The 15,410-nt window shown below is 47.6% G+C and overlaps 1 protein-coding gene across 1 annotated transcript in view; it reads right to left on the reverse strand.

The window, feature by feature from the left end:
• Nucleotides 1–681: 681 nt before the first annotated feature.
• The window catches only part of megf6 (multiple EGF like domains 6), a 35,191-nt gene continuing 20,462 nt past the window's right edge, over nt 682–15,410 (reverse strand). Inside the window, exons 17-30 of the mRNA XM_062561109.1 lie at nt 13,979–14,113; nt 13,622–13,759; nt 13,083–13,214; nt 12,475–12,603; nt 7,808–7,936; nt 6,142–6,273; nt 5,834–5,962; nt 5,576–5,704; nt 4,032–4,160; nt 3,735–3,863; nt 3,483–3,611; nt 2,629–2,757; nt 2,414–2,542; nt 682–1,920 (exon numbers count right to left, since the gene is read on the reverse strand). Of these exons, the coding sequence (XP_062417093.1) occupies nt 1,835–1,920; nt 2,414–2,542; nt 2,629–2,757; nt 3,483–3,611; nt 3,735–3,863; nt 4,032–4,160; nt 5,576–5,704; nt 5,834–5,962; nt 6,142–6,273; nt 7,808–7,936; nt 12,475–12,603; nt 13,083–13,214; nt 13,622–13,759; nt 13,979–14,113 (1,784 nt within the window). The 3' untranslated portion in view covers nt 682–1,834. The remainder of the gene's footprint in view (nt 1,921–2,413; nt 2,543–2,628; nt 2,758–3,482; nt 3,612–3,734; nt 3,864–4,031; nt 4,161–5,575; nt 5,705–5,833; nt 5,963–6,141; nt 6,274–7,807; nt 7,937–12,474; nt 12,604–13,082; nt 13,215–13,621; nt 13,760–13,978; nt 14,114–15,410) is intronic.

Genomic DNA, 15,410 nt, shown 5'->3' on the forward strand with positions numbered 1-15,410 from the left:
CTTGTCACAACACGGGGCGAGGCGGACTGCCCCCCCCATCTATCAGCCGCACCGGAGAGTGCGGGGAGGGGGGGGGGGGAGGGGGGGGCTACCATCTTCTGCTAGCCGGGGGCCCGTTCACCCATCACTCACACCGGCGGGGATGCTGGATGTGGGGCGCGGGGTTCGGTCCAGGCACCTGCCCGCGTCTGCCGGCCCACAGCCGCCCCCCCCCCTCGGGCCGATGGAGGAGAATATGCACCAGCGCACTTGAAAAATGCCTCAGGAGGAGCACGCTCGGTCTACAACCCCCCCGCCCCCCCACCTCCCCCTTCCCCACCGCGTGCACACACACAAAGAGAGGAGCAGGCATGCAACCACACACAAACCTTCCACCCACTGTGCACCCTGCTTACCCCCCCCCCCCCAACTAGTTTTGAACTACTGTCAGGAAGGCAGGCTTGGCCTTAATGCTTGACCCTCTGCAGGCTGATGAGAGATGCCTGGTACACACACACATGATCCCATAGGTCTCTGTGAAAGCTACACAACCCCCCCCCCCCCTTTCTCTCCCTCCACACCTTACTGAACCCTCCCACCCTAACTAAGAGGTCACGGAAATCAATTCCATGCAAGGCTGCGTTCAAAGCACGAGATTACAGGATAGATATTTAAAAGCAGGTGTCCGTTGTTGTTTTGGCCGTAATTTATTTGGTGCTTTTTTCTCTTTTGTTTTTAGTCTGAACACGACCACAAGGGAGCAGACGGGCCGATGAAAAGGTGACTGTACGAACTGAGATTATCAATTTTGCACAACAAAACGGATCCATGTAGCACCGCTGATATATACGAACGTCAAGAAAACGAGCACAGAAGGTCGCGACTGACCTGAGATTTAAACAATACAGTTTATGCAAACATGAAGATCATCCAATCCAATACACTGGCAGAGTCCTGGCAGCAGTGACACTAATCTCTCTGTGAAAAAAAGGCTGACGTTGTGTGGCAACCCAAATGTAGCATTAAGACTATTCGATTTTTTTTTTTATAAGACACCCAAAGTCTGTGTCAGCTGCTGACAAGAAGTAAGAAAAAAAACGCAATGAACAGGCAATCCGAGAGCAGCACGCCGCATTGCAACAAGAAAACCCATCATCAATTCTAACAAAGGAGTCGTGGGCGCAATTCATTTTTCCATTTCCAAAGGGCCAATAAAAGAAGTTAATTACTCTGTTTTGTGAAGGTTTAGTGATCTGTAAACCAACAAACCAATGATCTGAGTTGTTTTCTAACAGAACAAGTCAACATTTGTGAAATGAAAAGATAATGTTTTTTTGCCTGACATTAACGGCAACATTAGACATATGTAGGTAGTGCCATTTCTTTGGTAAAGTAGCAGTGAATTACTAAATAGTTTGCTTTTTGCATCTTTTCATGTTGATGAATTCAAGGAGTCAGATGTAATTTTCTTTTTGTAAAAACTCTGGGTGTTATAATTGGATCCTACTTTTGTTGCTGACCTGTCGGCAGTCTTTATATTTGTGTATCTTGAGGTTCATTTTCCACAAGGAGTAACTAAGTTATCCATATCATTAGAGAGAAACTGTAACATTAAATATTTAAAACCAGAAAGCAATGATCAGCAAAAGTCACAAAAGTTTGACTTTGTTTGCATTCCCAAGAAGTCTTTGTGACCCTGGACAGTCTGGGGTAGGTTAACAGTTTATGGTCCTCTTCTGAGGGCCCCTCGCATGCCAGGTCCACTGGGTGATGATTACCCCGAGCTGCGGGCCCTGGGATGCAGTTCCATGAAAAGCCGTACTAGCACTTCACCAAGATGATCTCATGAGTCCAGTCAGGACTTTGTGGTTTTGCTGCGTGCTCTTCTCTTTCTTTGGAACATAGAAAGGTTCAATGGACCTCGGCTTTGGTGGAGCAGTGCTGAAAAAAGGGAAAGCGGATGAAAAAAAAAAAAAAAAAGCAAGTAGACATCAGCACTATTTGAAATGAAAAGCAAATGTTCTGGTGTTTTGGAGCAGAAGTAACTGGTACGTAGTCTCCCGTGTGCAAAGCTTTGAGGAGGTAAAACGAAGACAGCCTCGAGCCCGGATCCATGCTGGGTGCAGATTAAAATAACTGTCTGGAGACAGGAGCAGCTATTGAGGGAGACAGGGTGATACTCCGAGTGATGGGGCTCAGCCTCTCGCACTTCATGACACAGAAGTTCACCGAAGCTGGTTCAGCTTTAGTGCATGTGTGTGTGTGTGTGTGTGTGTGTTATTTTTTTATTTAACCTTTATTTCTCCAGTATCATCTATTGAGATTTTAAATACATGTCATAAGGGTTTCTGATCTTTAAGGCAGTGTACATCAGATAACGGACTCAAACGGAGTTCAAGTGAACTCGCCCCCGACAGGAGATTCTTAGGTTTACCTTGCCTACAGGTGGGGCCCAGCCAGGTGAGCGGGCACAGGCACCGCCCGCTCACCCCGTCACAGCGAGCCCCGTGGGAGCACTGGCACGGCAGAGAGCAGTCGGGGCCGAACCGGTCTCCGCCGCAGTCTGGGACACAACATTTGGACGGCGTCATGCATCAAAGCGGTTCCCGCGCTCTCAGTCTCATTCACGCGAGTTAAGGCGACGTCTACCTTTTTCGCATCTCCGTCCCGTCCTGCCCGGGGGACAGAGGCACCGCCCGGCGGAGGGCTCGCACGGGGACCCTCCAGCACAGTCACAGGACCGTCCACAGCTCGGTCCAAACCGGCCGGGTTCACAGCCTGACGACAAATGCAGGCTTGTTAGTCAGGAGCCCCTTCGCTCGTCTTCCGTGACAATGCAGAGGCAACCTCGCTCACATGATGACCAAATACAACGGCTGTAATGATTCCTAGTTTTCTATCCTCTATGGGCATTTAGATATGTTAAAACGTGGGACCACACACGGACGCATGCAGACGCTCAAGTGCACACGTGTGCTTGTAGTGCGACACCGAACAAGAGCCAGGCTCCGTCTCTGGAGCCTGCGGTTGAAAGCACGTCTGCAACGCAACGCTCCGTCTCTCCGGGTCCCCTGCTCGGACTGAAGTGGCCATTTAGGCGCTCACACTGCGGCTCACAGCCGGCGGGAGGCACAGGGATGTAACAGGAAAGCATTAAGCAGCCGGGAAACACCTGTCTCTCATCAAATCACCAGGCTGCTCGGCTGCCCACTAGCCTGCCTGTCTGCCTGCCTGCCTGCCTGCCTGCCTGCCTGCCTGTCTGCCTGCCTGTCTGCCTGCCTGCCTGCCTGCCTGTCTGCCTGTCTGTCTGCCTGTCTGCCTGTCTGCCTGTGTCTTATTGCAGCTGGGCCTCTTCCCAAAAGTCTGCCAGACACTTAAGAGGTGAGACATCTTTTTTTTAAAGGGAACAGTGTTACAGTTTACAAACCGTATATTCCCTCCTGCCCATCTGAGTGTAGTTGTGTGGACCGTAGTGCTCGAAGAGGTCACGTGTGCACACTCACGTCTTTGGCACTGTGGTCCATGGTGACCCGGTGGACACACACATTGGCCCGTCACATGGTCACAGGTGTGCCCCGCTCGACAGTCACAGGTGTGAGCGCAGTTCACTCCGAAGAAACCCGGTGGGCATTCTGAGAGAGACACAAGTCAGAGAGTGCGCGTTGCGGCGTACAAAATTGCGGTAAAAAAAATGCTCATTTCACGAGGAATAGGTGTGTCTGTGGTGAGTCGCGCGTTAGTGTTGTTGTTAGTACCGTGTTGGCAGGCGTGGCCGTAGAATCCAGCCGCACACGTGCAGGTGCCGGCAAGACGGCCGCAGGTCCCATTGTTGAGGCATTGACACTCTTGCGCACAATTAAGCCCGTATTTTCCGTGAGAACAGGCTGCAGACACGGACACACACAAGCTCATGTTAAGAATCTTCATTTCATTTGGGAGTATTAAATGTATTGAATTTAAGTGGATCATAGTTGTGGTTTTTTCTTCTTGAAAGTTTGAATGTGTTTAATGTAAACTGCACACTGTTTTGTGTTGCGTCGAGTTGCCTGTACCAGTGTCACAGCGGGCCCCGGTCCAGCCCAGTCCACACCGGCAGGACCCGTCGCCGGGGTCACACGCGGCCTCGTTGTGACAGCTGCATGCGTTCCTGCACTGTAGGCCGTAGCGCCCCCTAGGACACGCTAAAGGAACATTCAGACAATATCAGCGATCCATGACGCACTCAGACAACACAGTGCTCTCTTTCACTCAAAAGACTACATTTTTGCACATTTTTTTTACATTTTCACAACTACTGCAGTGATCCACACAGGGAGGCCGCTGGGTCTGAGTCAAAGCCAGGACCTCGTTGCACTGTATGCATTTTATTCACTGCATTCATTTAACACTATACATCTAATGCTTTGACTATATTATATACTCCATACTGTCACTTTAAACGTTGCAAATGTTCTTCAAACACGGTGTACACAATCCAAACACTTTATTTTATTTAACCACTGTATACTTTACCAACTCGGCAACACACACACACTCACATACATGAGATTGCACTAAGCACGTTGATGCTTATTTAAGCAAAAGGAGTCTAATTTGGCACTGATATAAAAGTATAATCATGCTTCTCTGGGTAATTTAGATTGAGAAAACAATAAGCGAGCAGTCTTTGATTCTGCTGTTTATTTATTTGCTTCCTCGCCAAATCCAGCGACACGGAACACAGAGAACGAGCTACTTATAGGTCTCTGTAAACATTCAACAAGAGGAACGTAAGAGGTGGTATGCACAATGCAGGGGACTAAAGGAGAGGACATTTAGCGCCGGCAGTAGTGGAAAGCCCCGCTTGCAATCCAGCTAAATTGCTGACAAGGGGAGTGATTAAGAAAGCCAGATTCTGCCTCTGTTTCCAGGGAAAACCGGCCTGTGATCATCCGAGGCCTCTCAAGGAGGAAATGGAGAATTTGTTGGTTAAATATACAGTGAGAAATGTCTTCAACCTTTTTTAGTGGTTTCTCACTTTCCATTTTTGTAGAATTTGTGGCGGCCAGTGGTTCCCACGGATGCACATCGGCCAGAAGGATGAAAGAAGGATAAAAAATAAAACCCTAGCTTTCATATCCGGCGTACCTCAAAAAGGTGAATACTTTCAATCCCCACTGCTTTTTCGATCATTAGCAAATCAGTTTTACTTAAACAATTTGCTCATTGTCACAATCACTAAGTGTCCCAACTGCTGCACACCTTCCCTTCTGCCATTAGCTCCTTACAATTGACCTATACTTTTTGTATTTCCCGTATTCGGTTTTGTGGTTGATCACTTAAACTGACTATAGGTCTGTTAAAAAATGATGGATAGATTTGGGATTTCAAATAGACAAAGTTATTAAATATGCTAGAACTTGATTTAATGACTTTCATTTGAACACATTGTTTATTTAAACTAGAATATCTTAATGCTTTATTAAGGTGAGTGAATATTAACAAGGACATTAACAAGAAATTGTAAAAAATACATCGGAGGACTTTATGCTAATGATTAATTATGTAGACCATAGGCTTCAAGGCTTCACCACTCAATCCACCCGTATAGTGTTACCTTGTTGGCAGGACGGTCCCATCCTACCAGGGGCACAGATGCACCTCCCATCTGCTGCGTGGCATTGGCCTCCTTCTCCACAGGAGCACAGCTTACCACAGTCTTCCCCATAGTATCCACTCGGACAGCCTGCGTAATGAAGCATGTCTCATTCATACGAAGGTCATTAACAGAAACATCTTCATTTTATGAGCCAGGATTCTCCAGGGGATGCAGACTTGACGTTCCCTCTGGAGTACAGACATGCAGGTGACTCACTCGAGCTGCAGTCCGCTCCAATAAAGCCAGGAAGACAGTAACAGGTCCCCGTCCTGAAGTCACAGCGGCCACCGTTGATGCAGCTGCATCTGGACTTGCAGCTTGGCCCAAAAGTCCCCGCTCGACATCCTGGAGACAGACCGAGGTCTTTAGGAAATATATTTGTAAAAATATAAACATTTTCAATTTCAATGGAAATCTACAAATTGGGCCAAATGTCTACACGGCCTCTCCACATTTCTCCCAGGCAGCTCCTGACTTTACCTCCGCTGCGTTAACACTCATGTGAGTCCACGCGCTGTACTCACGTGGCTCACAGCGCGCTCCGTAGTAACCGGGCAAGCAGCTGCACTGCCCCGTGACGGGATGGCACTGCTCTTCATCCCCTGAACATCGGCACGGCTTGCTGCAGTTTGACCCGAACACGCCGGCAGGACAAGCTGAGGCGATACATCAAGAAGATACCGCATACACACAATAGTGGGACTTAGATCACATCGAGAGAGAAGGTGAAGTCCTCATCCCTGAGATGCATCACTTCAAAATTACTTTGTTTGTTAGTTGTTGAACAATACAGTGCGAGTTAAGAAGACTTGAGCCTGTAATTAGACTCAAAGACAATATAACTAGTAAACAATGTAGGGTCTAAGTAGTTCACTTATATCAATGTCATTTTTTACTTTTTAAGAAATTAGTAAATACCTCCGTTTTTTTTTGTCACTATCGTGTATTGAGTACAGATTGAAGGCTGCTTAATAACAACTTGTGAAATAAGTAGGGGCTTTGTCAATACTTTGCTCAAAACAATTATTTTAATTCCACAACTAGATTAGTTTGGGATGAGTGTCTTTTTGTTTAATAGTCACATCATTGCACTTTTAAATATGACTCTCTATACTATGCTAGCTCCAGAGCTACATCTGGCAAGCTTAGTATAGCTGGCCATAAAGTAGGGTTTTTTGGATTAGAAAAACGTGCTTACGTAACTGTAAGCAAGTGTAAAGGGTATGTGAGTGAAGCCAAAGACACAGATGTGTTATAAAAGCCTGCGTAAAGTGCCATTTCTGGGGCATTCAGCATTGAGTGGTAACCAAACCAAAAGGGAGCAGAGCAACATTCTTTCACACAGCCTTCCGACCACACATCCATATATACTCATCGCAATAATGAACGGAGCCCCCAGACAATCAGTCACAGCCAACAAGACCAATCTGCGAACCCGACATGTTTTTGCGGGCGAGACCGCGGCACTCGGCGACTCGGTCGGGGCAGCGGCAGCGGCAGCGGCAGGGGCAGCGGCAGCGGCAGGCGGCCGCGTGGGGCACAGATAAGCAGGGACTCCAGACTAAAGAGGCAATTACGCCGCTGTCATTATGCGTGTCTGCCTTCCAAAGGCCCTTATCCGCCGCCGAGGAGACAAAAACAATGCCTTCTGTTTTACTTGGCAAGTGGTGTGTGACGTTTATCAGACGTCTGGGGAGGAGAGTGAGGAGAGAAACGGAGACGGTGGAGGGGGTTGAGTGGTGAAGCCTTGAAGGATATGTTCTACGTAATTAAGCATTAGCATAGAGTCCTGCAACAGGGAGGGTTTAGTGCCGCTGCCGAGTGCATTTCCTGGAGTAGAATAAACGGTAATCTTTCCCAGGAGGACCAGCAGAAAAAAAAAGAAAGGGAGACATTTTAATCAGTATTAACAGAATGATTCTGGGTGATCACTTTCCTCCCTTTGTGCCTCTCCTCCCTGATGAGAGTGGTGCTCTTCAGGATGACAGTGTTCTATCAACAAAGCCCACATATGTCACTCACTGAAGCCGTGACAGTGGCAGTAGCCGTGTGCCGTGGCTCGCTCGATCACCAGTTGTGCTTAAACTCGGAGAACAACACGGTGAAACACTGACTTTAGAGCTATACAAATTTTAAAACGGAAAATATTAACCAACAAGCCGCGACGCAACAGGGCGGACGTGAGGTCACCTGACTCGCAGAGCTGCCCCGTCCAACCGGGCGGACACGCACATCGTCCCGTCACCGCGTCACATCTCCCTCCATTTGTACAGCTGCAGGTCTGAGTGCAGTTCTCTCCATGAGTTCCTTCCTCGCACTCTAGCAGAGAGGGAAAGGAGACCTCAGCACGCGTAACACAGCGCAGTGAGTTAAGGACAACGCCCACAATCGCATAAAGGTCTACTGAGCATCTATGTTATATGTATCATGGATGTGGTGCTAATTATTAAATGATATTGATCATACAATAGTTTGCTCCACCTCCATATGTCCAGTTCAGTCACAAAATGACATTTACTGTTTTTTTGTGTATTTTTTGGTTTATAGTATGTTTTTCAAAATCTTTATTTTTTATATTCTCTTCATCTCCAACTTCTGAAATAATCATTTAAAGCACAATACCAGGGTACCGCTTCACTGCTTTTGCAGAACGCTTTGGATCCACGTTATACAATTATTGGTGTTCTTATTGAATGTACATTTTTTACGCAGCGGTTGTTAACCTTTGATGTATAAAAAGAAGCTTATCAAACTAAATCAAGACTTACCCAAGTGGTGTAGGAGTTTAATAACTTATGTATTGCATGAAAATGAAGGGAAACCGCCAACAAAACACAACCTTCCAAAGCACAGCAGCATATTTTGTAAAAATTGATAACTGTGATGCAACGTACAAAGGCAGCCGCTGCTTATATTTGCAGCAAATGTATGACACCGAAGAGCCTGAGGACATTCTGAGACGTTTTTTTTTCACCGTCCTCGATGATGGACCGTCCCAGATGACGTCCGGAGTCGTAAGCACAGAGGAAAGCGGCACTAATGACAGAGATGCGCCATTAAGCCTTTGCGAGTGGCTTTCTGCTGACTCCAGCGGTGGTAGTCAGGACCACAAAAGGGCCGCGCCAAAAGTAAAGTCTTGAATAAGACTGCGGAATGACAGACTAAGAACTTTAGTGGGCATTTCATTGGCTTCATTAAAAGAAACTTTAGCATGAGAACACTGATTGGCTAGCTACTAAAGAATCTTCTCTAATGTCGATCGCTATAAACATGCATTTATCCAAAATAGACCTCCATCCAACCATGTTTGCCAGAGGGCCCTGCCCCCCCCCCCCCTCCCTTACCCATCCCCCCCCCCAAAAAAAGTCTTCGGCGATGTCTCCTCGTAGAGATAATTGTTCACAAACGCATCACAGTTGCGTTTTAAGGAGAGGATGTCGTGATGGGCCGCAGCGAGGGCCTCCCTCACACCCCGTTTTAATGATGTGGCTTCCATTACCCAGAGTGCAGTGTGGTCCTGCCCAGCCGGCGGTGCATAGGCGGCCTCCTGTGATGTGGTGGCAGCGGGCACCGTTCCTGCACTCGCACATCTGGCCACAGTCAAGACCGTAAAAGCCGTCCGGGCGCACTGCGGGCCGAGATAAAACATCCGACTGGTTTCGAACTGGCAGCTTCACACAAGAGGAACCCGGGAAAGGTCCCGATGCCAACACTTTTGTTCTGTTCTTTCTCTTCCTCTTCCTCATGCTCTCTCTCTCTCTCTCTCTCTCTCTCTCTCCTCCCCCTCCGTCCCACCACCCACTGGAAATACCGATTTCAAACGGCGGCCCGGGCACCACGCTGCGGCCCGCTCGCCCTGCGTCGGGTTAAAGCGAGCTCCGCGTCCACACATGTGCGGCGGGTCTGGGCCTCATCAAAGCCGGACGGGGGCAGCTCAGAGGGGCCGGTTCTGTTTCAGAGCGGTGGATGCGGCACAGAGGTCTGGTAATTAGAGCACCTGCTGAGTCAACAGGCTTCACCCAAAACAAAGCCAGGTTACCCGCCCGCAGCACGCACACACACACACACACACACACACACACACACACAGCTACAGTGTCGCTGGAGATGCTCGTGTAAGGGTCTGTTTCTCATTGTCATCCAGAGCCAGAGAGATCGTTTAAGTGTGTGTGTGTGTGTGTGTGTACAGTCAATTGACGCTCGGTAAGTTTGGTAAACTCAGTGTCCCCTTAATAACCGAGCCGGAGACACCTTGGGACCTAAACATTTGCCCTGGAGCATGACTTCACCAGAGCACGAAAGAAGCATCGTGTTTATTCGCAGCCTACTTCTTTGTCACTGAAGAGGTCACATCCCAAGTAAAGAAAAATGGCTGTTTCTTTGCTGTAAAAACGTCTTTTCGCTCTGGTTTTAATTTACAGGTTTACGTTTGATTGATTGACAGCGGCTGCAACCATTCCTCTGTTCTCTTTTCTAATGCAGTAAAACATAAGGATATCTGGTATGGGTCTGCGTAGAGTCGGTCCCAATTATTGCAGCAGACAGCCGTTTTTATTATTTCATTCATGCACGTCCTCCTCTACCGAAGGAAAGCAGCCACAAACTGGCACCGCAACGTACTCTGCAGCTCGGGGGTTTAATGTATTTTAAATGCCACGGTAAATCTGGGCGTTTCCCTCCAGTTTTGTGCATCCCACCCTCCTTTCTCTCCTGCTCCGAACGCTGATGCTGATGCCGCTCCTCCTTTTTCCGCCCCGAAGGCCTCAAATTGTGCAAAGCATCCTTCCTGCTCTGGCGGGGGGGGCGGGGGGGGGGCATCGCCGCGTTCCCACGCTGACAGCTCGACATCTTTGCCTGAGACAGGATCCTGTCCTTTTGACCCGGCTGCCCGTTCGGTCCATGAACGATTCGATTCATGTCTTGACGCCTGACGCCACGGCAACATCTTTCTTTAACGCGGGGAAGATGTTTCGGTCGTGTTTTCTTTGAAACGTCATTCGCTCACAGATGACGCGGGCACTCGACGCACCTGCGCTGATTAAAAATAAACATAAAACATCTCCGATGAGTGATGTACCCCTTTAATTAGGTATTTAATCCAGGCACAGTAATCACCTCAACATGTTAAACACTTTTCTGCCTTTTTAAATGCAGCAGACAAAGTTCACTGGAGCACACTACAGTAATTCTTCAGGGGATGTACTGACACCTCTGAATGGCAAGGTTTATTATTTGTTTATGCCAGCAGGGGGCGACTGGTTTCCATATTAAACAGAGAAGTGATCCGTCATCTGCTATTAAGACAGTGTCTGCAAGTGTTTGTAACCAAAGACTCTTCCCTCCGAGTCTTTGTTTATGACTAAGCACAGAGGATTTGGTTCATCACCACACACACATACACACACACACTGTGCCATGGCTGAAAGGCTCCATCTCTAGACTAAATGAGCTCTTTAAGACAGGCGGATTATTTCCAGATCCCTGGTTGTGTAAGAGCCACTGCTGTCAGCCCATAAAGCAGGTCCAGGGACCACACAGCCGGGGGAGAGCACACCACAGAAATAGAGCGGATAGAGAGAACATAGAATAGAACTTCCTGGTGCCATTCAGGGCCCGTGTACGCTGGACGAGGTCAACGCCGCGGCAAACAAAAACAACCCCCGTTTCTTCCACAACGCCGCGCGGATGTTCAAGTTCTTTTTTTCCACCGCTGAGCATTTCGATGCAGACATCAAAGCCGCAGAACAGAAAGCGGAAAACCTTCATCCGCGCCGATTAAAGAAGCGGCCTGGTTCTTGCAGGACCCACGCGGGCACAACGGCTCGTTTCCTCTGACCCAGACCCAACTGAAATGTTTACCATCCAACACAAGCGTGCCTTGTTGAAAGTATGCCTTCCGTCATAGCAACAAGGCGCTTCGAAAGAACCGCTGCGTGGACGAACAATCGCCCACCTAGAATCAAAGGCCGAAAAAGAGAAAGTCATCTCTTTCCATTTTAAATTCTGCGAAACAGATGATGTTTAGAGAGATCTGGTCCTTCTCACAGTTTAGACCTCCTCCAGACTTCTCCCGAAGGAAGCAGAAGACTGAGAAACCGGACACCTCAGCTTGAGGAGGGGAACAAAAAAAAAAAAAAGCCTCCAGAAAAACGACAGCCATGTTTCCACACGCGACGTTCCAATCAGAGAGACGTCTCGGTCTGAGGCCATTAGACTGTTATGACTAGGGACGCGAGGCTCTGCTTCGAGTGGGACACCGGCGGTGATTTACGACGCCCCGCGCGCTTCGAAGGTGGCACGAATGTCTGGGCCTGGTGGCACTAAATCTCACACTTTGTAATAACACGAAGCCGCTTCAAGTCAAAAGACTGTAATCATGGGAAAAGAGAAATCTATTGCATTGTTAACCGACGGTTGGTGCGTCTTTAAGATATGACGGGAATTATGTCAGTTACACGAAAGGTTTCATTTGGCAGCTTTTGATACACATTCACTACAAAATGAGGAAAAAGAATCCCGGGATATGTGTGGTTTTAAAATGGCTTTGCCTCTGACAATCTGATGATTCTGTAAATCTGTGTGATAATTTGCTCAGACTGCGAATCGGGAGACTGTCCTGCAGCGCCCTCTAGTGTGTCAAGACTGCAAGTCTCACACGATGGAGAGGAGCCTCCTGAAATAAAGCAATACTATTTAATTCAAAAGGTTTTATACATTACCATTAATCTTGTTATTCGTACCTTGAAAACAAATATTATAAGCCCCAAACTATTTCATGTTTTAAGGATAGGATTGATTAAAGGTTCAAATGACTCCAAACAAATACAAAAGTTATATAAAGTGATAATAATTCTTACTTTTTTGGCAGTAAGTGCCGGCGTGTCCAGGTGAGCACGTGCAGGCTCCGCTCACATGGTCGCACCGGGCTCCGTTGTGGCACCGGCACCGCTGGACACACGCCTGCCCGTAACTGCCGTTCGTGCACTCTGACCGCGTGGGAGAGGCAGAACAAGACCACATGTTGCCAGCTTTAAAATGAAAAAGCGTCCCAGAGGAAAAGCAATCCTGTTCTAAATAAAGCTCTCGGAGGTACACACAGAAGTGGAAAACGCTTTCAATACGCCACTAAAATCTCTATGTATTTTATTCAAAGCCACTGTGAAATGTGCAGATACTGTAAGCCTGAAATAAAAAAAACATTTTATTACAGAATTTAATATCCAGGAAATTCCTTTCAGGGTTGTAAATGAGCGCCGATCTTCAAGAGGTTGACTCACTCTTTTCACAGTGGTCTCCGGTGCATTACACATTACAAATAGTGTTTGTGTGTCTCTATATATCAAGAAAATTGGTCAATAGCAGTTTAACCACTAACTCAATCGGATTTTACTTTGAGACCAACTCATTTCAATTAATGGTCAGATAAAGTAAGGGACTTCGCTCCGGTAGTTTTGTTTAAACTCACCATCCTGGCAGAGTTTCCCGGTGAAGCCCGGTTTACAGTCACACGCACCAGTGTGCTTATTGCAGGAGCCTCTGTTCTCGCATTTAGGACATGGCGACTGGCACTTCAACCCCCAGAATCCATCGGGGCAGTCTGGGGAGCACCGAGCATCTTTGGTTAATTCCCTGTAAAGTCGTAGAGACACTTATGCTCGAATATTTTGGGGCGTTTAAAACGTATTAAAAGGCGAGTGAGCTCCACATCAAAGCAATTGGTCTGGCGGTTCATCGTGCTAATGACCACACTGAGGTCAGTTAGTGCAAACAGCATAATGTACACAGGAATCATAAGTAAATAGAAAACATTTGAAAGAATGGCCTGCAGCTCAGGTCACGGCCACGCGAGGGCGCCGTGGAGTCAAGCTTTGAGGAAGGCTGCATAATTCCACAGCAACTTATTTCAAATATTTGCGGTTTTTTAGTCGACGACCCACATTCCTTCCCCCTGATCTCATTCACAGTTAGAGGCACAACTCCCTTTAAGCGTCTCTTTGTCCTCACCCAGCTGACACGTGTCTCCGTGTAGGCCTGCGGGACATCGCCGCCGACTGCACTCTCCGGTCCCGGGGTCACATGACCTTCCACCTGGACAGTCACATGGCCGCTCGCAGCCTGCGCCGAAGAAGCCGAGCTCACATTCTACACAGGGGGGGGGGGCATGAACACGGGCACAACCAGAGAGGGAAGATGAAGATGAGGAAGTCGCCCGGAGCAACCACAGCCACGTCTTTGTAGACCTTGAAGTCACACGGCGCTGCAGGGCGGAATTTCCCCTCCGCCGATGGCCTTGTTGCACCTGTGGTCCAATCACTGTGCCTGAAAACACACTTAACGCTGGTCGTGAAAGCTCACCGTTACCTTTCTCACAGCGTGGGCCGTGGAACGCGGCCTTACAGAAGCAGCTCCCTGTTCTGGGCTCACAGCCGGCGGAGTGTTCTCTCACGCAGTCACATTCCTGGGAGCAGCCTGCGCCGTGCGTCCACCTGGGACAAGCTGAGGGGAGGACGGGGTCAGACGAGGGGCCACAGGGTCGGGCTGGGGGGGTCCGGCGTTTGTGCGGTCAGTGGTGGGATGTAACTGCTCTACGGGGACTTGATAAATGCAAGTCATGTAAGTGCATCTTAGTGGCTGATGTTGGACTTCAGTATGTGTAAGTGTGTGTTCATGGGTTCATGCTAAAAAAAAAAGTTATTTAAAACCTGTGGAAAATACATTACAAAGCTCTAAATAGGGATGTTTGCCTTTAGACATTAAACATTCTCACAGTCCAGAAGCAGATTAAACTACCAAAAAGGTATGTGAAGTTGTACAAATAAAACAGAAACCTCACATTACACATACAAACTTTTACTTGAAGAGGTTTTTGAGAGGAGGACTTTTACATGCACCAGTATTTCTACACTGTGGTGTTGCTTCTTTTAAAGACACAATGAGCAGGATTTGGCATTTAGTGGATACTTTTTATACGGAGGTTGACGCCTAGAAATGTCCTGGAAAAGGCCAAATAAGAACAGACCAGCAGAGGGTCTCTCCAGAGGCAGACTCCATCACTCCCTTCTTGTGAGTCATTAGAAATGATTTTAGAAAATAACACATTGTTTTTTTTTTAGAACTTCTACTCTTTATGCCTTTTAAGTAGGATTTGGATACTTTTCCCACCACAAAAGAATATACACATTTAGATTTTTTCAACGTTTAAGCAAAGACAATAAATGATGGTAGAAACGTTTGTTTTTGTTTAAGTGAAGGTGGGGAAAGTTAATTAAGTAAAGAATGTTGAAATAAAATCTCTGCTATCAAATGACACCCAACTCGGAGCCAAAACCAACAAGCAGCCACGGTGTTATGACCACATCGTACTTCTGCAGGCTCAAGTCATGTGACTTCTGCCGCCTCTTTTTTAGACTTTGATCCAAAAGTTGAATGAATTGTTTTAATTGCAAACCTAAAGTGAGACTAGAGTTTGGAAAAGGCAATTTCCCACGCAGTTTTATTTGTTGTGGGTACTTATCTGAAAGCGTTATCACATTGTTAGTAGAAGCATTGAACAAATAGATTAAAAGTATCACGTGAGACTTTTCAGACTCAAGTATTCACTCAGTGTTCAGAACAATCTGCATGAATTCTGCCAAGATTCTCGCTACTCTGCAAATGAAAAAAGGCTGAGCTCCACTCCACCCTGTCCCTCTCGGCATTGGCTTTACGTTTGGTCCAGCTGCAGCCTGCGGTTACACCCTCTCCACCCTCTCCACCCTCTCCATGTGTCCCGCTGCAGGATGGAGCGTGCAGC

The sequence above is a fragment of the Pungitius pungitius genome, chromosome 3 (assembly GCF_949316345.1).
Source record: "Pungitius pungitius chromosome 3, fPunPun2.1, whole genome shotgun sequence".
Taxonomy (NCBI): domain Eukaryota; kingdom Metazoa; phylum Chordata; class Actinopteri; order Perciformes; family Gasterosteidae; genus Pungitius; species Pungitius pungitius.